The sequence below is a fragment of the Mobula birostris genome, chromosome 1 (genome assembly GCF_030028105.1).
Source record: "Mobula birostris isolate sMobBir1 chromosome 1, sMobBir1.hap1, whole genome shotgun sequence".
Classification (NCBI taxonomy): Eukaryota; Metazoa; Chordata; class Chondrichthyes; order Myliobatiformes; family Myliobatidae; genus Mobula; species Mobula birostris.
Genome location: NC_092370.1, coordinates 156,896,514 through 156,921,163, shown reverse-complemented (window position 1 = coordinate 156,921,163; position 24,650 = coordinate 156,896,514). Strand labels below are relative to the sequence as shown.

General features: G+C 43.5%; 1 protein-coding gene across 2 annotated transcripts in view; it reads right to left on the bottom strand.

Annotated features, from left to right (window-relative positions):
* Positions 1–24,650, bottom strand: part of LOC140201052 (calpain-3-like) — a 163,222-nt gene that overhangs the window by 125,359 nt on the left and 13,213 nt on the right. For both annotated transcript variants that reach the window (XM_072264667.1, XM_072264666.1), the window contains exon 2: positions 6,723–6,792. In XM_072264667.1, coding sequence (XP_072120768.1) covers positions 6,723–6,792 — 70 coding nt within the window. The remainder of the gene's footprint in view (positions 1–6,722; positions 6,793–24,650) is intronic.

The following is a 24,650-nucleotide window of genomic DNA, read 5'->3' as shown; positions in this document are numbered from 1 at the left end:
ACACAATTGGTACACATTAACATGTTAAAAGCCTACCACAATCAGAAAGCAGATCTAGTTGGTGTTATCACGAAAATTAATGAGACTGGGGTGTCAAATGATAAGGGGAAAACCCATCTTGAAAAGGTAAATATGGTGCCGACCAGATTGGAGAACTCTATCGTTTTGGCCAATTTTGCTGATAAGGTTTCTCATCTAACCCCCGAACAGAGTGAGCCGCTGATAAAGCTAATTAACCAGCACACAGACGTATGTCCGGATGTCCTGAGGTGATGCAAAGGGACAGTGCATGATCTTGTTGTCACCTCAGACCAGCCTATTAAACAACACCCCCATAGGATGAACTTGCAGAAGGGCAAGCTAGTGGAGAAAGAAGTTGAACACATGCTAGCCACAGATATTATTAGGCCATCCAAATCAGAATGGGCGTCCCCCTGTGTGGTTGTCCCGAAAGTCGATGGGAGCATACGATTCTGTACAGGTTACAGAAAAGTGAACGCCATCACAAAAATTGATGCTTACCCCATCCCAAGGGTAGACGATTGCATCGATAAAGTGGGGAGAGCTAAGTACATCACAAAGATCGATTTGCTGAAAGGGTACTGGTGTGTTCCTTTAACCGACTGGGCTAGAGAAATCTCAACATTTGTCACTCCATCCGGGTTATACGAGTATAATGTTTTACCTTTTGGCATGAAAAACGCCCCAGGGACCTTCCAGAGGATGATTAATTCAGTGATAAAAAGGTTAAAGAACGCAGAAGGGTATATTGACAATTTAGTGGTCTGGAGTGACACGTGGGAGGAGCACATTGTGGCAGCAGAGGAACTGTTTAAACGGCTGTCTGAAGCCAACCTGATAGTGAACCTCGCGAAAAGTGAGTTCGGCCACGCCAAGGTCACTTATCTGGGGTATGTGGTAGGACAGGGGCAGCTGGCACCGATGCCGATGCAGGCTAAGGTGTGGGCTATCTCTGAAGTTCCCATCCCGACGGACAAGAGAGCCCTGAGAAGGTTCTTGGGGATGGTGGGGTACTATCGGAAGTTTTGCAAAAACTTTGCAGATATTACCCTCCCTCTTACTAAGCTCTTGCCAAAGAACACGAAGTTTGTGTGGGACGACCTTTGTCAACAGGCCTTCGAGAGTCTGAAGGCGATTCTGTGTCACCATCCTGTGCTGAATGCACCTGATTTTTCAAAACCCTTTTCCCTAGCAACAAATGCTAGAGACGAAGCAGCCAGGGCAGTGCTGTTACAGACAGACAAAGAGGAGGTTGACCACCCAGTGGCTTATTTCTCTAAGAAATTTAATACCCATCAGGGAAATTATTCCACTGTGGAGAAGGAATTACTGGCCATCATACTAGCATTACAACATTTTGAGGTTTATATTTGTCCGGCACGGAAACCACTGATAATTTACACTGATCACAACCCATTAGTGTTTTTGGCCACAATGAAGGATAAAAACAAAAGGTTACTAAGTTGGAGCCTGGTCTTACAGGAGTTTGATATTAAAATAAAACATATAAAAGGAACGGACAATGTGATTGCTGACTGTCTGTCAAGGTGTTGAAACTTAAATTTCTCTGTATTAGCCGAATAGCTGATGACTACCTGTATATTAGTGTGGATCTATTAATGTGCATTCATGCCCATGATTTTTACCTTGGTAAAAATCCTTTGAAGGGTAGGGGTGTGATGCCAAACAAAGCTATCGGACGATTGATGCTAATGAGAGAGATAAGAGAGACAATGGAGAAACATTCAAAATGCTAATAAGAGAGGAGAGAGATAACGGAAAAGAAACCCAATTCAGAATATTGACAGACCGGTTGCTTTGAACCTGAACTGTTTGAAGTTTGATGGACAGGCGATACCCCAGCAGGGGGATAAAAAGAACAGGTTCGTTAAGGCACGGGACACCACGAGATCACGAGATAACAAGACCCTGGAAAGAGCAGTGTGCCCCCACAAGTTGGTGAGAGTTTGGAGGTCCGATTCACGGGAACCAACCATAGGCTCACAGGGTGTAGAAGTACGATCAGTGGGAACCTGGTGTGTGTGTCCGCCCTTGCCTGGGTGCCGGGTTCACCACGGAAGAACTGTCGTATCCAGAATGGAGGAGTCACGGTGGGTGACCACAGCGGAATAGAAGACATCAAAAAGGGTCTGCCCGAAACCAACTGTGAAGACACCAAAAGGTCTGACTGAACCACATTGCATCCCCCCACCCCCCAACGGCACAGCAGCGATCACTGCGAACTGTACTAAGCTGAACTGAACTCTGCGTCACTTAAGACTGATCATTTTACCCCTAGACTGCGATAGAGCTTGGTTGATCCCTATTACCCTAGTTCTGTGTAGATGTCTGTATTATCATTGCTAACCTGTTACATTTATATCCTTACGATTAGAGTACTGTGTTACTTATTTCTTTAATAAAACTTTATTAATTCCTAGTAATCCAGACTTCAATGAGTGTTCCATTTCTGCTGGTTTGGCAACCCAGTTATGGGGTACGTAACACACTGTACACTAAACAAATCAGGGGAGAAAACACACCCTTGTCTAATGCCTCTCTTGATTTTCGTAAACTGACTCAATTCTCCATCTATTCTTACAGCGGCAGTTTGTTCCCAGTACAGATTTCCCCTTAGAATACTTTCCAATAATTTGCCCAATACTGACATCAGGCTCACCAGACTATAATTTCCCAACTTATTCTTACAGCCTTTCTTGAACAACAGAACAACATTAGCTATCCTCCAGTTCTTTGGCACCTCACATAGGGACATTTTAAATACCTCTGCCAGAGCCCCTACAACTTCTGCATTAGTCTCCCACAAGAATCAAAGGGCCAGCTTGTCAAGCCCTGGAGTCTTAGTCACTCTAATTTGCCTCATGATAGCAAACACCACCTCTTCTGTAATCCGTATATGGTCCATGACCCCACTGCTGTTTTGCATCAGTTCTAAACTCTATGTCCATCTCATGAGTAAATACAAATGCAAAAAATCTATTTAAGGTCTCCCCCATCTCTTTTGGCTCCACGCATAGATGACCATGCTAATCTTCAAGTGGACCAATTTTGTCCCTTGATATAATTTTGCTCTTAATATATTTGTGGAAATCCTTGGCATTCTCCTTCACCTTGGCTGCCAGAGCAACCTCATGCCTTCTTTCTTGACATATGATGCTGTGGGCGTCACTGAATTGTGGCTGAAAGAAGACTATAGCTGGGAGTTTAATGTCCAAGTGTACACATTCTATTCCTTATGCTTCTCAAGTACCTCATTGGTTCTTTGCTGCCTATATCTGCTATGCACTTCCTTCATCTTCTTAACCAGGGCCTCATTATCCCTCGAAAACCAAGACTCCCTAAAACATTTACCCTTGTCTTTTATTCTAACAGGAACATATAAATTCCGTACTCTCAAAATTTGACTTTTGAAGGCCTCCCATTTAACAAACATCTCTTTGCCAGAAAACAACATATCCCGATCCACATTTGCCAAATCTTTTCTGGTGCCATCAAAGTTGGTCTTTCTCCAATTTAGAATCTCAATGCAAGAACCAGGCAATTCTTCTCCATAAATATCTTGAAGCTAATGGAATTATGATCACTAAATCCAAAGAGTTCCCCTAAACACACTTCTGTCACCTGTCCTTTCTTGTTCCATGAAAGGAGATCAAGTATCACGCTCTGTCTAGCTGGGACATCGATATATTGATTAAGAAAACTTTCCTAAACTTATTTGACAAAACTCTATCCTTTCCATTCCTTCTACAATATGGGGTTCTAGTCAATATGTGGAAAGTTAAGTTCACTTGCTGTCACAACCTTATTTTTCTTGCAACTGTCTGCTTTCTCTCTATAAATTCACTCTGCTAAATGCCACCAGCTATTGGTTGTCTATAATATAATCCCATTAATGTCTTCCTTTACTTATGCCTCAGTTCCACACATATAGTCTCAGCAGAGGAGCCCTCAAGTCTGTAAAAGAGGAAGAGGAGTTGCCACCCCTGCCCCATTAATGCCTTGCCCTCAATCACATCTAAAACAATGAGACCCCGGAATATTGAGCTGCCAGTCCTGCTCCTCCTGCAACCAAATCTCACTAATGGCTACAATGTCATAATTCCATGTGCTGATCCATGCTTCAAGCTTATCTGCTGTATGTACAATACTTCCTTCAATGAAATAGATGCAACTTTGAACATTATTCCACCATGATCAACCTTTCAATCCCTGCCATTGCATGTAGGATAAACATCATCTTTTCTCACAACCACTCCACTATCTGCTTTGGCACTCTCATTCTCGTCCTCCTGTAACTCTATTTTAAATTCCTGGAGCAGCACAAGCAAACTTCCTGCAAGGGTATTGTTCCCCTCCAGTTCATTTGCAACTGTCCTGTCTGTGCAGGCCTCACCTGTCCTGGAAGCAAGCTCAATGATCCAAAACTCTGAAGCCCTCCCTCCTGCATCATCTCCTGAGTTAAGTGTTAAACTGTATGATCTTCTTATTTCCGGCCTCACTGGCATGTGACACAGGAAGCAATCCTGAGATCACATCCCTGGAGGTCACGTCCTTTAACCTAGCACCTAATCTCCTGAACTCACTTTACACCCTTCTTGCCTCTGTCGTTGGTACTGAGGTGGATTACAACTTCTGTCTTCTAACCCATCCCTTAAGAACGTTATGGACTCGATCCAAGATGGTCCCTGGCACCAGTGAGGCAACATACCCTACGGGAATCTTGTTCTTGTCCACAGGACCGCCTGTCTGTTTCCCCCAACCGTTGAATCCCCTACCCCTACTGCGTGCCTCTTCTCCCCACTTCCCTTGTGAGTCACTGTGATTTATTTTGCAATACAACACGGAGTAGTCCCTTCTGGCCCATCGAGCCGTGCTGCCCCGGCAACCCCAAAACCCAGGTTAACCCTATCCTGATCACAGGACAATTTACAATTGCCACGGTCCGTCTGGACTGTGGGAGGATGCCGGAGCAATCAGGGAGAGCTTGCGCATTCCACGGGGAGACTCCTTACAGAATGGCGTTGGTATTGAACTCTAGGCTCTGAAATGCTCCGAGCTGTAACAGTGTTGCACTAACCGCTACACTACCATGACACCTTCCTCTAAGAGTGATGTATACCTTTAAAGCTGAAAGGAAAGGTGTCTGTTCCACATATGGTGAAGTGAAAATTTCCTTGTACTTTCTGGCCAGCGGCAAATGCCTCAGAATGAAGATGCCAAGCGCCACAGTTTGTCAGGGAATTTCATTGACTGGCTTCCTTAGTGCACTTCCTGAGACTCCTGTTGCCTTTAGGATTAGAGTACTGGTGGCTGAGATGTTTAGGGGCAGAGGTTAAGTCTACACCTGGAATATGCTGGGCTGGACATAACAAAACTTTTAGAGCATAGATACAACAGAAGCACAAAGCCAGGCTCTGTCCTGCTATGTGTTTTCCCATATGCCAGATTTAATAAAACTCTATCCACAGTCACCGCAATCAGCACAAGGGTTGGGATGGCATGCTGAAGCTCTACATGCTGATGTTAAGAGCACACTCAGAGTACTGTGTACAATTCTAGTTGACCAGCTGAAGAAAGGATGGGATTAAGCTGGAAAGGGTGTAGAAAGGATTCACTAGGATACTGCCAGGACTGACAGCTTGAGTTACAATGAGAGACAGGATAGACTGGGGCTGTTTTCTCTGGAGTGAATGAGAACTAGGGAAGACCTTATAGAGTTATATACAATAATGATAAGTGCAATAAGCACGATCTTTGCCCCATATTTAAAACCAGGTTTAAGAAGAGAGGGAAAAGATTTAAAGGGGATCCAAAAGACAAAATTTTCACACATAAGGTGGTGGATATATGGAAAGAACTGCCAAAGAAAGTGGCAGGTACAATTACAATGCTTAAGAGCTATTTGGACAGGTATATGGATGGAAATTGTTTAGAGTGATTTGGGCTAAACACAGACAAATAGGACTAGCTCAGGTAGAAACCTTGATCAGCAAAGACGTGTTGGGCAAGACAGCCCTTTTTATGCTGTATAGTTCTGACTCTATGGCACTTACCAATTCACAAAACAATTGCATTTCTGGAAAATGTTTCATTAGTAAAATTCTGTAACTGAGTGAATTTCATCTTACTGCTTTTGTGCCGGTGTGTGATGGGAAGAGGTGGCTCTTTGAACCCAGTGATAAACACCTGATTGAGTCGAAGGTAAAACAGTAAAATATCATGAATCAATGAATTACTCTTTAGCTGTTTTAACCAGTGGTTTCATAGCCCTTCTAGTTGTGTAAATTACGAGTCTCTGTAATATGTTTCTGATATCATGTATTGCTTTTGTCTACTGAAAGATGAAGTAACTGAGCCATGGGAATCATGGAGAAAGGTTCGACAGTGGCCTTTTTCATTGTGTGAATGATCTCAAGTTGATAGAGAGCGACCTTCACCCTCTCTTGGTGTGGTATTGAGTGTGAGGCACATGCGGTCCCTGATTAAATCAGAGATGGTAAGGACCTGCTGTTGATGCTGATGATCTCAATTCACACAATACCATTCTGCTCGTTATTCCAACCACTGCCCAAACCAGGTTCATTTAAAATAGCTGAAATGATCCACAGGCCACCGGAGAATGGGTCCCATTTCACCTTCTGAATAACCTCGGGGCTTAGAAAAGTTAAAGAAAGGCTTACCCAAATCTCCTTGACAGATGTCAGTCCTTGAGGCTCCACCGATGATGAACTTTGGATTCTCACAGATTTCCTAACAAGGAAAGAAAATATGATTACCCTGGCCTGTCAGCAATGAAAATATTTACTTCACTCAAATATTTCACACTTCACTTTGCAAAATAATCATCCATATTGCTAACATGGCCACCAAGTTAATTTCTTTTTATACTCTCTTATGACTGAGCTATAAATTTTAATCAGATTATCGTTCAAAATTACAAGAACAATGCATGAAGACTACTAATGTTGAATACAGTTCTTCAGGCCCGTGCCTGCTCTCAGGGCAGCAATTCCTTCAATCCATTCCCCGTCTTCTTCATTCCCCGTCTTCTTCATTCCCTGGACTCCTGCAATTTACTCTCTCTGCACGTGATCTCTCCCCTGACTCATTCTGCAATTAACTAACAGTAAAGAATTATTTAAAGAAGCCAATTAATCTACCAGTATATCTTGGGTAGATTAATTATGTACATTTACTTTAGAGGAAACTGCAGCACCCAGGACAAATTAATGTAATCACAGTGCACACTAAACAGACAATCCCGGAGGCTGGATTCGAACTTGGGATCCCCGGAGCTTTGTGGCAGCAGCTCTATCTACTGCATCACTATGCTTTTATCCCACTTGAGTCCCACTCTTTTTATAGAATAGAATTAGATTGACAGACATGAGACAAGTATTACTGGATCACAAGCAAGTTCAAAATTCAAAGTAAATTGATTACCAAAGTAGATATTTGTCACAAAATGCAACCCTGAGATTCATTTTCTTGCAGGCATACTCAATAAATCCATAACAGAATAATAGCAACTATAACAGAATTAACGAAAGACCACACCAACTTGGGCCTTCAACCAGTGTGCAAAAGACAACAAACTGTGCAAATACAAAAAAAAGAAATAATAATAATAAATAATTAACTAAGCAATAAATATCAATAACATGAAGTGAAGGGTTATAGGTTGTGGGAACATTTCAATGGCTGGGGAAGTGAAGTTGAGTGAAGTTGTCCTATTTGGTTGAAGAGCTTGATGGTTGAGGGGTAATCACTGTTCCTGAACCTGGTGGTGTGGGTCCTGAGGCTCCTGTACCTCTTTCCTGATGGCAGCAGTGAGAAGAGAACATGTCCTGGGTGGCGGGGGTCTCTGATGATGGATGTTGCTTTGCTGCGACGATGTTTTGTGTAGATGTGCTCAATGGTGGGGAGGGCTTTCACCGTGATGGACTGGGCCGTATCCGCTACTTTTTGCAAAGTTTTCCATTCAAGGGAATTGTTGTTTCCACAACAGTCTGCGATGCAGCCAGTCAATATACTCTCCAGCACACATTTATAGAAATTTGTCATAGTTTTAAATGTCATGCCAAATCTTCTTAAGCTCCTAATGAGTAGAGAGACTGCTGTGCTTTCCTCGTGATAACACTTCCATGCTGGACCCAGAACGGGCCCTCTGAATTGAGAACACTGATGAATTTAAAGTTGCTGACTCTCTCCACCTCTGATCCTCCGAGGAGGACTGGCTCCTGGACCTCTGGCTTCCTCCTGCTGAAGTCAATAATCAGCTCCTTGGTCTTGCTAACATGAGTAGGAGGTTGTTGCTGTGGCACCACTCAGCCAGGTTTTCAGTCTCCATCCTATACGCTGATTTGTCAGCACCTTTGATTTGGATTTAGATAGGCACTGTTGCTGATGATATAAAATTAAATATTAACAGATCAACTAATACTAGTTAAAGCAAATTTTAAAATTCCTGCAGATACTGAAAATCCAAAATAAAAAGAGAAAATGTCTGAAACATTCAGGGGATCAGGTAACACATACTGGAAAGAGAAACAGAATTATCCAGATGCATCACAGTGTCACAGTAGTGTAGCAGCTAGTGTGATGCTATCACAGCTCTGGGCATTGGAGTTCAGCATTCAGTCCCAGCATCCTCTGTAAGGAGTTTGTACATCCACCCTGTGGAACGTGTGGGTTTCCTCCGGGTGCCCCGGTTTCCTCCCACAGTGCAAAGACGTACCAGTTAGTAGGTTAATTGGTCACTGTAAACTGTCCCGTGATTATACTGGCGTTAAACTGGGGTTGCTGGCAATGTGTCTTCAAGAGCCAGAAGGGCCTATTCCAGGCTGTATCTTCCAATAACTAAAAAATAAAATAAACTTGGTATTGAACTGCTCGCCCAAGTGCCAGAAGTTGCAGAGAGTTCTGAGCACAGCCCAGTAATCACAGAAACCAGATTCTCCTCCATTAACTCAGTCTACACTTCCTGCTGCTTCTGGAATGTGACCAAAATAATCAACGATCTCCTACCCTGGTCATTCTCTCTTCTCCCCCCTCCTGCTGTGTAGAATATAGAAAGATTTAAGACTTTTCTACCACCAGGCTGAAGGACAGCTTCTACCCTGTTGTGCCAAGAATGGGCTTCATACAATAAGCTTGTGATCTTTCGATCTACCTCGTCACGGCCCTTGCACCTGAGTTGACACTTTCTCTGTAACTGGAACTATGTATTCTACGTTCTGTTACAGTTTCCTTCTCTGCTACCTCAACGTGCTTATGAAACGACCTGTATGGATGACCAGCAAATAAAACTTTCCATTGTATCTCGGTATATGTGACAATAATAAACCAATTACCAATCAGAATTTCTTTTCTGGTGTAAAGACCCTTCATCAGAACTGAGGAATGGAACGGTAAGTTGATTTTAAGTTGTAAAGAGGGTTGGAGGGGGATAAGGCAACAGTAAAGTTCAAGTTTAATTGTCATTCAACCATACCTGGATACCCATGAATACAGCCAAAGGAAACAGGTTTACTCCGGAGCCAAGGTACAAAGCACAGAACCAACAGTCACACACGGCACATAGAGCAGATATAAAATAGCAAACACATGTAAGATATCAGTAAAACAGCTGCACAAAAAATATGTAGCCCAATACTCTTGAGTCTATGAATATTGCAGAAACCTGCAGTTGACCACAACACAGCTTGTATTCTGCCAAGCGAACACTGGAGCAGTCAGCACTGACTCCAGCTTGGACACTGTGCCACACCGGCTCCGACGCCCCTCCCCTGGCGGCTGCAAAAAGGCAACAACGTGGCTTGAGGCCTACTCCTCACTATCACCGAGGCCACACAACTGCCCTACCATCCGCCAATAAACCAGTGAATTGGGCTTGCAGCATTCCACATCAACAGTGTCCAACAGGGTCTAGCAAGCACAAGGAAAGGCAAAGATGGCAGGGTTGCCATAGAGATCCCAATATTTGTAGAATCGTCTGATTAGCAAATTAATGAGATAAGCTAGAGAGAGGGGTGAGGAAGGAGAGGGAGAGGGGATGGGAAAAGGAGTGGGAGAGAGACAGGGCTAGAAAAAAAGGAAGATGTAAAAGGTGTAAAATGTAGGTCAGAGCTTGTTGCTGAAACTAAACAAATGCCTAGCAGATCGAGCAGTGTGTGTGAAGAAAGAAACTCCAGTTAGTCCTACAGATGGATAAATTTACAGAAGACCTGGCAAGTTTTGATAAAAGCAGAAGAGAAGGAAGCAGCTCTAGAAGAACTGGAATCTTTAATAATATTGGACGGTCACATTAACAAGTGTTCGCCACCTTCCTCCAGGAATGTGAAGTGGATGTCATTCTGTCCTGAGCTTGACATCACTGGCAAGGCTGCATTTGATGACTATCCCTGGCTGGCCTTGAGAAAGTGGTGCTGAGCTACAGTCTTGGACTACTGACGTTTTGTGTCAGCATCCATGATGACACGAAGCAGGGGTATTGATGAAATGACAATTATGTAATGGCAAACATCTCCAAGTCATAACAAGCAAGCTGATTTGCTTTGTATAAAGCTATCAAGATTTCTTGAGAGTTGTTGACAGGGCTCTCTCATCCAGCAAGTAGAGTGTTTTCCATCATACTCCTTACAGGTAGTGAAACGTGTTGGAGGTGGTGAGGGCAGTTCTCTTAACAGGTTACACATCCTCAACCTGCTCTCGGTTGGCCACAGTATTTATGTGAATGGACCAGCTGAATTGCGGGACAACAGTGACCCAAGGACATCAAAAGCGGAGGATTTAGTGGTGCAATGCCACTGACTTAAGAACAGGTAAGTGACCTTGCTTTTGTTGGAGATGATCATTGCTGTCATTTATGCTGTGGTTACTGTTCATCAGGCCAGACATGAGAGGGTTTCTCTCCCTCTCTCACTCTGAGTTTTTCTTCCTGGGGATGTTCATCAAACTGGCCCCTGAGACTGCTCGTTTGTTTGAAGACTGCACATCAGAATCAGAATCAGAATCAGGTTTATTATCACTGGCATGTGACGTGAAATTTACTATCATCCCTGCTCGAAATAAGCTGCAAAAAGTTGTAAGCTCAGTCAGCTTCATTGTGGGCACTAGCCTCACCAGTCCCCAGGACATCTTTAAGGAGTGATGCTCCAAAAAGGTGGCATCCATCATTAAGGACCCCAATCACCCAGGACATGCCCTCTTCATATTGCTACCATCAGGAAGGAGGTACAGGAGCCTGAAGGCACACGCTCAATGATTTAGGAACAGCTTCTTCCCCTCTGCCATCCAATTTCTGAATGGACATTGAACCCATGAACACTACCTCACTACTTTTTCTCTCTTTTTGCACTACTTACTTAATTTAACTTTATAAATACTCTAAATTACATTTTTATTATCTTGTATTGCAATGTACTGCTACCACATAACAACAAATTTCACAACGTTTGCCCATGATGTTAAGCCTGATTCTCATTCTGCTTGTAATGGAAGCGAGATTACTGATGGAGCAGCTGATTATGTTGGGGACTGGGAGCAGAGCCTCTGGGCTCAAGGATGCTTTCAACAAACTCAAGAACTTGAAGATATAAATTTAAGCAGTTTCCACTGATTTAACGAGTGCTGCTTGAGGTCAAATGCTGTTTAATTCTCTCTGGCCTCCTGCCGAGATCATTAGTTACCAGCCAAGTTGATTTAGTTCACCTGACAACTGAAGGTGTGTGAGTGCACGACACAAGCAAGGCCCGACAGTAACCTGCTGCAGGGCTACAGACTCTACTCCAGGAGTACCGTCCAGTACAATTACTGCAATCACATCGACCCAGCCTTACAACGCATTGCCTGTTATGCTGCTGGCATTTAGGGTAGCAATCTCCAGCGGTGTTCAGGGCTTCCTTCATCGTGTCACTAGCTTCCTCTGGGTTTTCACTCTTGTCAGTCATGCAAGTCCCGGGTGGAGACTCAGGGATACCAGCACACTCAGATGCAGAAGGATTCTTCATTGCTGTTTCTGTAACAGTTTGGTTTCACCAGTCAGGGTTGTTAGCCCTGAGCTGAACCCCTGAACCTGGAGGATGGGTAGACATCTCTTAGTCTGTCCACTACCTTTTGTCCTGCCTGGCATGGGAGACCCTACCAAGCATAAAGTACTGATTCCAGCCAACAAAGCTCTCCAGGCCAGAGGTGTTCAAGCCTCCAAACCACAAGAAGGTTATGGTCCACTTGGAGGACCTAACCTCATAAAAGCCAGCCATATCCAACCTGGCCAATACTGCCCCATCTTCCTACTACTGCCAGTGATGGAGGAAGTTCAACCATCAATACAATCAGATAAGGCTTATTCATTCATCATCTGCTCTGTTTGTACACTCCATTCATTCTCAGATTCCAAAACAACCCTAGTCCGATCAAACACGAGGTGCTAGTTCCAGAACAGATTCAGAATAACCCAAGTCCAATCAAACACGAGGAGCTAGTTCCAGAACAGATTCAGAATATCCCAAGTCCAATCAAGCACAAGGAGCTAATTCCAGAACAGACTACCATTGACATTACAGCAGCATTCAACCAGCTGTACGACTGAGATCAATGAGGATCAAGAGAAACTCTCTATTTTTTAGAGTCGTACCTAACAAAAGGCATGACTCAGGAAACAGGACATCTTTTCTTGATCCTCATTCAAAAGACATGATCAGGGGAGTGATTTCAAGCTGTTTCATCAGCAATCATCTCTCCATCCCAAGGTCAGAAGTGGAATTGTTCAGTAATATTCAGCTTCATTCACAGAAACTCAGGAAACAACATCGTCCATACTGCAATAGCTGAACAATATCACTGGAACAAAGTTTACATCACACAGGTGTCAGATGCAAAACTAAGAATGCCAATCTGATTAAAGATGCACAAAATTATATGAGGCATAGTTGGAATAGATAGTAAGAATCCTTTCCCTATGGCAAAGAAGGATAGGCCAAAGCAACATGGTTTCCTTAAGGGGAAATGTGTGGGAAATTTTGAGGAAATAACGGGCAGGATAGACAAAGGAGAGTCAGTGGTGCTGTTTACTTTGATTTTCAGAACACCTTTGACAAGGTGTCTCACATGAGACTGCTTAACAAGACAAGAGCCCTTGGTATTACAGGAAAGAAACTAGCGCAGATAAAGCAGTGGTTGATTGGCAGGAAGCAAAGTGTGGGAATAAAGGGAGCTTTTTCTGGTTGGCTGCCGGTGACTAGTGCTGTTCCGCAGGGGTCGGTGTTGGGACTGCTTCTTTTCACATTATATGTCAATGACTTCGATGACAGAAGTGATGGATTTGTGGCAAGTTGGTGGACGGTACAAAGGTAGGAGAAGAGGCAGGACTTAGACCCATGAGGAGAAAGGGTAAAGAAGTGGCAGTTGGAATGCAGTATTGAGAAATGTATGGTAGAAGAATAAAGGAGTAGCCTATTTTCTAAACAAGGACAACATTCAAAAATCAGAGGTGCAAAGGGACTTGGCAGTCTTTATGAAGGATTCCCTAAAGTTTAACTTGGAGGTTGAGTCGGAGGTGCGGAAGGCAAATTCAATGTTAGCATTAATTTTGAGAGGACTAGAATGTAAAAGCAATAACGTACATAATGCTGAGGCTATATAAGGCATTGGTCAGACCGCACTTGGAGTATTGTGAGCAGTTTCAGACCCTTGTCTAAGAGGAGGTTCATGAGAATGATTCCAGCAATGGAAGGGTAAACATATGGGGAGCGTTTGACAGCTCAGGGCCTGGACTCGCTGGTGTTTAGAAGAATGAGAGGGGATCTCATTGAATCATATCAAATATCGTTGTGGAAGAGTCTAGGACTCAGCCTCAGAATAGAAGGACGTCCCTATGTAATGGAGAGGAAGAGGAATTTCGTTAGAATAGAAGCACATCCCTATATAACAGAAATAAAGAGGAATTTCATTAGCCAGAGAGTGGTGTGTTATTAATGTACTTTATTTATTTAGAGATACAGCCCTTCCACCCAGCAACCCACCTTATTTAACCCTAGCGTAATCACATGACAATTTACAATGACCAATTAATCTACTAACCAGTACATCTTTGGACTGTGGGAGGAAGCTGGAGCACCCGGAGAAAACCCATGGCGTCACAGGGAGAACGTGCAAACTGTGGGGGTCAAGTCATTGGGTATATTCAAAGCAGAGGTTGATTTGGTCTTCATTGGTAAGGGTGTCAAAGGTTACGGGGAGAAGGCAGGAGAATAGGATTGACAGTGAAAATAAATCAGTCATGATGGAATGGCAGAGCAAACTTGTTGAGCCAAATGGCTTAATTCTGCTCCGATGTCTTAAGGTCTTTATTGCCAATGTAGTCCTCTCTCTTCAACCTCAGCCTGCTCTTTAAACTGAAAAGCCAGGACATTTCCAGACCAGTTGGACTGTCTTAATATACAGAAATATGGAGTGGCCTCCCTCTCACATCTGGAAACAAGCATCAGCTTGGATCCCCTCCTTACCTGGGGTCTTTTCCACAAAATGTTCTTCACTTTGCTGGATTTTTGCCCCAGCTCCTTATATCCAAGAGTCGCAGTGGTAGCTGGGAACATATCATCTTCAAATAAGATTTTTTTCTTCAGCCAGTTTTTCTTCAGCCTCACAAAGTCCTGCTCAAGGTATTTGATGGGCTTTTGGAAAGTCCCTTCACCATCCCGTATCTTTCTTTCACGCACGAGACGGTCACAGAAGAAGCCCGGACCTGTGTACAGCATGGCTCTCTCAAAACAAATTCAGTTCAGCCTCCCCTGACAGTGCCAGGGTTAATGAAGCAGAAAAGGCCTTGCCCTGGAATTGGTGATATCAGCCAGTACGTTACGGTCATCAGAGACCACAGACCCCTGGCCTAAATCCGATATCAGCCAGCACTTCGCAGTCTTCAGAGATCATAGTCCCTTGGCCTAAATCCAGGCTGAATACTGCTGATAGGATGGGCTTCCAACAACGTCACACCTGCAGAATTGGGTTTAAAAAAATGCTGATCCTCCCTCAGGCCATTGACCAAGAAACAATGGAGCAAGAAAGACAAAGCCCCTTGACCGCCGAGGGGCTGTTGCTCGACAACAGGCCCATTGCACAGATAACACTGGTGAAGAAGAGAGATAAGCCTCCTTTTTTAGCTCTGTCCAAAGAACTGAAAGAGGCCCAGTCTGCCTCAGCAAAAGACATTCAAATTTAAAGCTGCATTCAATGGGTATTGTGTGTGACACACACTGGGCTTTAATCCATTGTCTCTAGGTCCTGTGTTCCTGCTTGGGCTGTATTGAGTCAATGAGTACACGTGATACAATATTTCTCCACATAACTCCAAACTATTCACCTCTCAACCCTGCTTGGTGAGGTTGGCGAGGGGTTATCAATTTCCCTTTGTATTATCATTGTTTTAAGCATCCACAATTCAGAATCAGGTTTAATATCACCAGCACGTGTCATGAAATTTATTTGACTTTGTGGCAGCAGTATCACAGTCACAGTCATAGTCATAGTCATACTTTATTGATCCCGGGGGAAATTGGTTTTTGTTACAGTTGCACCATAAATAATAAATAGTAATAGTAATATTACTATTAGTAAATAGTAAATAGTAATAGTCGTGGAAATAATAAATAGTAATAGAATAGTAATAAATAGTTAAATAGTAATATGTAAATTATGCCAGTACAATGCAATACATAATAATAGAGGGAGTAAACTGTGAGTTGCAGTAAGTATATATATAATAGTTAAATAAGTTGTACAAAAAATAGAAATAAAAGTAGTGAGGTCTCGTGCTCATGGGTTCAATGTCCACTCAGAAATCCAAAGGTAGAGGGGAAGAAGCTGTTCCTGAATCGCTGAGTGTGTGCTTTCAAGCTCCTGTACCTCCTACCGGATGGTAACAGTGAGAACAGGACATGACCTGGGTGACGAGGGTCCTTAATGATGGACGCGACCTTTTTAAGGCATCACTCCTTGAAGAAGATTCAGCCCAACTGACCTGTGCTAGTCCACAGCCTGACCACAGCCTGTCTGTGCTAGTCCCATTTCCTTGTGTTAGGCCTTTACCCCTCTACATCTTTACTATCCACGTGACTGTTCATGCGTTTTATGTTAATGTTGTAATTGCACCCACCTCCACTACTACCACTTTCTCCATGTGCCAACCATACAGTGTGTAAAAAATGCCCCTCAGGATCCCTTCCTTAAAGAAGGACTTCAAGTCTTTCCCCTCTCACCTTAAACCTATGCCTCTAGTTTAGGACCGGGGGAAAAGGCTGTGACTATCTACCTTATTTATCTCTGAGCCAGATAAAGGTGATTCTCCCAGATCTCAACAGAATTAGGAAAGCTGGTGACCTTGTAGGGAGCCATTTGACTTGTCATATCCATGTCAGTCAAAAAAAGGGGATTTCCCCCCTCCCCCCCCCCCCCCACCAACCTAACGCTAACTGCCAGAACTGGGTGTGTAACTCTGCAAGTCACGATTCCTCCTGTCCACAATCATTTAGTGTTTAACGTGAAGAGGTTTTCTGCTTCCATTACCTTTCAGGCACTATAATTCAGTCTTGCACCACCACCACACCCCCAGCCTCTGGGTAAAACTGATTTTATTCATCTGCCCTCTTCTCTATCTACCAGTTATTTGAACTCTTGACCTTTTGGTTTCCCTGTGCTAAGGGAAACAGCCCTTCCTATTTTCAATATCTGACCCCCTGATAATCTTATAGACCTCGGTTAAGTCTACTATCACTCGACTCGGCTCCGAAGGAAACAACACAAACTTACCCATGCTTTCTTTCAGCAACACCTCCGCTCACAAGTGATTTAGGATGATGTAACGATGTGCTCTGTGCTCATTGGAATACGCCAGTGTCAGCAGCAGGACTGTATTTTCGATGAAATATTCATTATCGCTGTGTGTGGAATGAAGACTCAACGTATCACAGCACTAAGCTGTGTCTTGTCTATTAAATGAAGTACGATAAGGCAGGAGGTGGCCAGCAGCCCCTACCCTAAATACTCTGCTTATTCAAAGGACATTCTCTTCGCTGAGCTCCAGTCCAAGCTATAGTATTCATGATAACATAAATAAATGTAGCAGCAAAATAACTCACCAAAGCAAGCTACAAATCAATATATTCTTACATTCTGACTTAAAATTTGAGCCCTTACTGAATTTTTACATTCATGCCTGTAAATATGAACAGAAACATTCTTCTGTGTGGAATTTTTTCTCACTGCTGCAACAGATACAGCAGTAGTTGAAGCAAGTTAGTTATAGAATGATATAACACGGCTTTCCTGTAAAGCTGCCTCACTGAATAATTTCTGACAACTCAAAGACAATAGAACTGCCTTAAAAAATTCCTCGCAAAAGAACAGACCCTTTTTTAATAGCTTGATAAATTACCTTTGATTTCATATTTCCTTACCACGCCACAGGCCATTCAACCCACTATGCTGGCTCTCAGAGCATTCCCAGAATTTCCATTCCCACTTATTTTCCTAAAATCTGTAGTGTCCCACATTCCCATCACTTCCCTGTTCTTCTGTCACCCATCAACTTAAGGAGTAACTTAGCAGCCATTTAGCCTACTAACCAGCGCAAATTCAAGGAGGCAACCAGTGTACCCAGCAGGAGGCCAACGGACAGCTGCAGCAAGAGGTTAGGAGGACAAATGGTATATTAACTATTCTGCAAGCTGATTTTCAGCAAGATTCAGGTGTCCTGGCAGCACCCAGAGCAGATACTGCCAGTCCCCAGCATTGTGCCAGCCAAATTGCAATCTTCAGCCCCATGTTGTAGCACTAGGTACAGTATGTCTACCACTCACCCCAACCTACCCAACACGGTAAGTCTCATATAGAGAGACAAATCTCTGATACACCACTGTATGGTTGCTCAGAGGTCCCAATTGTTTGGCCTCTGGTTCACCGCAGACCTGTTACCAAACTCCCCCTGCACTAGGCAATGGTTTACTACTGTCACTTATACTAAGATACAGTGAAAAACTTTATTTTTCATGCCACACCAGTGAGATCACTCCAAAGGTAAGAATGTCGAGGTCATCGGAAAGGAAAGACAGTAACAAAATGCAGAATATAGTATGACATTTACAGAGAAAGTACAGTACAGGCAGACAATAAGGTGCAACTCCATGATGAGGTAATTGAAGGTCAAGATTTCATCTTTGTCATATAAGAGGTCCCTTCAAGAGTTTTATAACTGGGATAGGAGCTGCCCGTAAGCCTGGTGGTATGAGTTTTCCCTTGCTGCCCCAAACAAGAATGACCCTGGTAGAAGGGGCTTTGCCAGCCAGTTGCCCATTTCCTACATTTCTTTGAAAATCACCAGGGACCCATTTCCTGTGTTCCCTGTAAACTCAACAGGGCCGTGTTTCCCACACTGTAAATTCACCAGAGCACCTGTCCCCAATGTCCCTTCAAGCACACAAGAGTCCTGTTTCCTATGTTGTCTCTAAACTAGAGACTTTATAGTACAATTGCATAATAGTTGCAGTCCAGCATTTAAAAAGTGACTTAAAAGTTTGTCAGGAAAGAAATTAATTAACTAATTTATTTATCTACAGAATAGGCCCTTCTGGCCCAATGAGCCTGCAGCGCACCTATTTATCCCTAGCCTACTCACAGGACAACTTACAATGATAAATTAATATACTAACCACTACATCTTTGGAATATGAGAGGAAACCCGAGCACCCGGAGGAAACCCACACACTCCAAGGGAAGGACGTACAAACGATGTTAGAAATGAACTGCAAACTCTGGCACCCCAAGCCGACCGTTACACTACCCTTGAATATGAACAAATATCCAATAGTCTGGAAAATCTGCCTGCCCGGTATCATGAAAGCTCTGAGAGTGCGGGATTATCTGACGTGTCCACACTGAGCCAAGGATGATTGATGGTTTCGGAAATGCTGATGGAGAACACATAACCTTATTGAATGGAAGAGCTGATCGGAGGGGTCAAACACACACTCCTTATCCATATCCTAAGCAAACAGAAGAGTCTCCTAATAGAACACAGAACAGTACTGTACAGCAGAGGAAAAGACCCTTCACCCAGTATGCGCTGAAGATGATGTCAAAGTAAACTACATTGTTTCTCTATCCAAAACATGTTCCATACTCCAAGTTTGCGGATGACACGAAGCTGGGTGGCAGTGTTAGCTGTGAGAAGGATGCTAAGAGGATGCAGGGTGACTTGGATAGGTTAGGTGAGTGGGCAAATTCATGGCAGATGCAATTTAATGTGGATAAATGTGAGTTTATCCACTTTGGTGGCAAGAACAGGAAAACAAATTATTATCTGAGTGGTGGCCGATTAGGAAAAGGGGAGGTGCAACGAGACCTGGGTGTCATTATACACCAGTCATTGAAAGTGAGCATGCAGGTACAACAGGCGGTGAAAAAGGCGAATGGTATGTTGGCATTTATAGCGAGAGGATTCGAGTACAGGAGCAGGGAGGTTCTACTGCAGTTGTACAAGGCCTTGGTGAGACCACACCTGGAGTATTGTGTGCAGTTTTGGTCCCCTAATTTGAGGAAAGACATTCTTGCCATAGAGGGAGTACAAAGAAGGTTCAACAGATTGATTCCTGGGATGGCAAGACTTTCACATGGAGAAAGATTGGATCGACTAAGCTTATATTCGCTGGAATTTAGAAGATTGAGGGGGGATCTTATTGAAACATATAAAATTCTAAAGGGATTGGACAGGCTAGATGCAGGAAGATTGTTCCCGATGTTGGGGAAGTCCAGAACGAGGGGTCACAGTTTAAGGATAAAGGGGAAGCCTTTTAGGACGGAGATGAGGAAAAATTTCTTCACACAGAGAGTGGTGAATCTGTGGAATTTTCTGCCACAGGAAACAGTTGAGGCCAGTTCATTGGCTATATTTAAGAGGGAGTTAGATATGGCCCTTGTGGCTAAAGGGATCGGGGGTATGGAGGGAAGGCTGGTACAGGGTTCTGAGTTGGATGATCAGCCGTAATCATACTGAATGGCGGTGCAGGCTCAAAAGGCCAAATGGCCTACTCCTGTACCTATTTTCTATCTTTCTATCCCTCCATTCCCTTTGTATTCATGTGTCCATCAAAAAACCTCTAACTACCACTTTCATATCTCCCTCCACCACTAGCCCTGGCAGCCCACTCCAGGCACCCAACACTTCTCTTTTAAACTTTCCCCTCTCACCTTCAATTTACTGAATGCCTTCTAGTGCTTGACATGTCAGCTCATCCACTCCCCCGGGTTCTATACCTTCATAGTAGGAGCCAATTGACCTCCCTGTCTTCCGGATGTTGGAGTAATTAGGACCACCCAGAGGAAAGCCACAGGGAGAACTTGCAGACTCCACACAGACAGCACCCAATATCAGGATCAAAACGGTCTCTCTGAAGCTTTGAGGCAGAAGCTCCACTAACTGTTACTGTGCTGTCCTGCTGTAAGAAGCATATTGTACTTGGTTAACTGGCCTCTAACTCCCCCCCCACCCCCATTAACTCATTAAACCAGACAACTTTAACAACTCATCCCCGTGGCAACCTTGAACTCAGCCAGTCACAGATATTTCCCATCCATCCCTTCTGCCACCATCTCTGGAACTTAAAACTGTCTTGATCTCTTTCACCCAGTATTTATGAGAGGACTTTGACCTGAAATGTTTTCTCTGTATCTCTGTCAATGGATGCTGCTTGACCTGCTGAGCATTCGATAAAGTGCCGCACATGAGGCTGCCTAACAAGATAAAATTCTGTGGCATAACAAGAAAGATACTGACATGAATAGAGAAATGGCTGACAGGCAGGAGGCAGTGAGTGGGAATAAAGGGGGCCCACCTTATGAAAACAGGTTGAGTGAACTTGGCCTTTTCTCCTTGGAGCAACGGAGGATGAGAGGTGACCCGATAGAGGTGTATAAGATGATGAGAGGTGTTGATCTTGTGGATGGTCAGAGGCTTTTTCCCAGGGCTGAAATGGTTGCCACAAGAGGACACAGGTTTAAGGTGCTGGGGAGTAGGTACAGAGGACATGTCAGGGGTAAGTTTTTTACTCAGAGAGTGGTGAGTGTGTGGAATGGGCTGCCAACAATGGTGGTGGAGGCGGATACGATAGACTTTTGGATAGGTACATGGAGCTTAGAAAAATAGAGGGCTATGGTTAAGCCTAGTAATTTCTAAGGTAGGGACATGTTCGGCACAACTTTGAGGGCTGAAGGGCCTGTATTGTGCTGAAGGTTTTCTATGTTCTATGTTCTATTCTGGTTGGCTACCAGTGACTAGTGGGGTTCCTCAGGAGTTGGTATTGGGACTACTACTTTTCAATTTGTTTTGTCAATGATTTAGATAATGGAATTGATGGCTTTGTGGCGAAATTTGTGGATGATACAAAGGTAGGTGGAGGGGTAGGTAGTGCTGAGAAAGCAATGTGATTGCAGTAGGACTTAGACAGATTGGAAGAATGGCAAAAAAGTGGCAGATGGAATAGAGTGTTGGGAAATGTATGGCAGTGCATTTGATAAAGGGATCAATATTGCGGACTATTATCGACATGGGTAGAGAGTTCAAAGGGACTTAGAGGTGCAGAGGGACTTAGGAGTCCTCATGCAAGACTCCAAGAAGGTTAATTTACAGGTTGAGTCTGTGGCAAAGAAGGTAAATACAATGTTGGCATTTATTTCAAGGGGAATAGAATATAAAAACAAGGAGATAATGCTGAGACTTTATAAGCCACTAGTCGGGGCACACTTGGAGTATATTATAAACAGTTTTGGGTCCCATATCTTAAAAAAAGGATATGTTATCATTGGAGAGAGTCGAGAGAAGGTTCACAAGGATGATTCCAGGAATGAAGGGGTTAACATACTCCTGTACTCACTGAAATTTAGAATTTTTTTTTAAATGCGGGAGGATCTCATTGAAACCTAACAAATGTTGAAAGAACTAGATAAGGGGATGTGGAGAGGATGTTTCCTATGGTGGGAGCATCCAGAGCTAGAGGGCACAGCCTCAAAATTGAGGGGTGACCTTTTAGAACAGAGGAAAGGAGGAATAGTTTTAGCCAGAGTGTGGTGAATCAGTGGAATGCTCTGCCACAAACTGCGGAGGAGGCCAAGTTCGTGGGTATACCTAAGGCAGAAGTCGATGGTATCCTGATCGGTCAGGGGATAAAAGGAAGTGCTTATGGAGTATAAGAAATGCAAGAGAACACTTAAGAAAGAATTCAGAGGGCTAAAAGAGGGCATGAGGTTGCTGTAGCGGACAAGGTGAAGGAGAATTGTAAGGAATGTTGAGAGCAAAAGGATTGCAAGGGACAAAATTGATCCTCTGAATGGTCAGAAGAACGATCCATGTGTGGAGCCAAAAGAGATGGGGGGAGATCTTAAATAATCTATATTAACTCAGGAGACGGGCACAAAGTCTATAGAAGTGAGGCAAAGTAACGTTAGCTTCATAGACACTTTACAGACTGCAGAGGCTGAGTTGCTTCCTACCCTGAAGCATATTAGGGTAGATAAATCCCCAGGGCCTGAGAAGGTGTTCCCTCCAACCCTGCGAGAGGCTAGTGCAGAAATTGGTGCCCTAGCAGAAATATTTAAATCATTCTTAGTGACAGGTAATGTACCAGAGGATTGGAGGATAGCCAGTGTTGTTCCGTTGTTCAAGAAAGGCTGTCAGCATAATCCAGGATATTATAGACTGGTGAATCTGACGTCAGTAGTGCGAAAGTTATTGGAAGGTACTCTGAGGGATTTGATATATGAATATTTGGATAGACATCGACTGATGAAGGATAGCCAACATGGCTTTGTGTGTGGTAGATCATGTCTAACCAAATGTATATAGTTCTTTGAGTAAGCCACCAGGAAAGTTGATGAAGGCAAAGCAGTAGAAGTTGTCTACATGGACTTTAGTAAGTCATTTGTCAAGGTCCCACATGAGAGGTTGGTCGAGAAGGTTCAGTCACTCGGCATTCAAGATGAGGTAGGAAATTGGATTGGACATTGGGTTTGTGTGAGAAGCCAGAGAGTGGTAGTAGATGGTTGCCTCTCTGACTGTAGGCCTGTGACCAGTGGAGTGCTGCAGGGATCAGTCCATTGTTGTTTGTCATCTATATCTGGATGATAATGTGTTCAACTGGATCAGCAAATTTGCAAATGACACAAAGATTGGGGGTGTAGTGGACAACGAGGAAGCCTATCGTGGCTTGCAGTGGAATCTGGACCAGCTGGAAAAATGGACTGAAAAATGGCAGATGGAATTTAATGCAGACAAGTGTGAGGTGCTGCACTTCAGTAGGACCAACCAGGGTAGATCTTACATGGTGAACGATAGGGCACTGAGGAGTTTGGTAAAACAAAGGCTTCTGGAAATACAGGTCCGTAATTCATTGAAGGTGGTGTCACAGTTAGATAGGTCGTAAAGAAAGCATTTGGCATATTGGTCAAAAGCTGAGTACAGGAGATGGGATGTTATGTTGAAGTATAAGACATCGGTGAAGCCAATTTGGAGTATTGTGTGCAGTTTTGATCACATACCTACAGGAAAGATGTAAATAAGGCTGAAAGAGTACAGGGAAAACTTACAAGGATGTTGCTGGGACTGGAGGACCTGAGTTATAAGGAATGATATAATAGGTTAGGACTTTATTCGTTGGAACATAGCGGTGATTTGATAGAAGTGTACAAAATTGAGAAGGGTATCGATAGGATAAGTGCAAGTAGGCTTTTTCCACTGAGGTTGAGTGGGACTACAGTATAACCAGGGGTCATGGCTTAAGGGTGAAAGGTGAGAAGTTTAAGGGAAACATGAGGGAAACCTCTTACCTCAGAGGGTCATGAGATTGTGGAATGAGCTGCCAGCACAAGTGGTGCACGCGAGCTCGATTTCAATGCTTAAGAAAAAGTTTGGATTTGTACATGGATGGCAGGGGTATGGAGGGCTATGGTCTTGCTGCAGGTCCATGGGAGTAGGCAGTTCAAATGGTTCAGAACAGAGCAGATGAGTCAAAGGGTTTGTTTCTGCTCTGTACATTTCAATGACTCTATAACTCTAATAGCAGGTTTCTGATCTGACCATTTCCTTTTTAAATGAAAATGCGACACTTCCCAAGATTCAGGAAGTGCAAAGCTTTACGAGCATGCTGTTATGTTTTGTAACTTCAAAACCTTAAACTAATTCAAAGGAGGACACAAGAATCGAAAAGGTGAGTCTAACTTCGTGTTTAAGCAAGGCGCGCATATCATGTGGTAACGTGATGACGTGTGCAATTCCCGCATTTATACATATAACCCGTAATGGATTATTTAAAGATCAAGAATGCTGACTCAAACAATATATTTACAATATTACTCAAATACTACTGAAATATTAAATACACAACATGTCAGCAGGAATCAAGAGGCTGGGCAGGCTAGGACTTGATTTCTTGGAGTGTAGGCGACTTGAGGGAGAGACTTTATTGAGGTGGATAAGATCATAGGGGGAACAGAGAGGATGAATGCACACAATCTTTTCCCCAAAAAGACTGGAGGTCTTAGGTTTAAGATGAGGGGAGAAA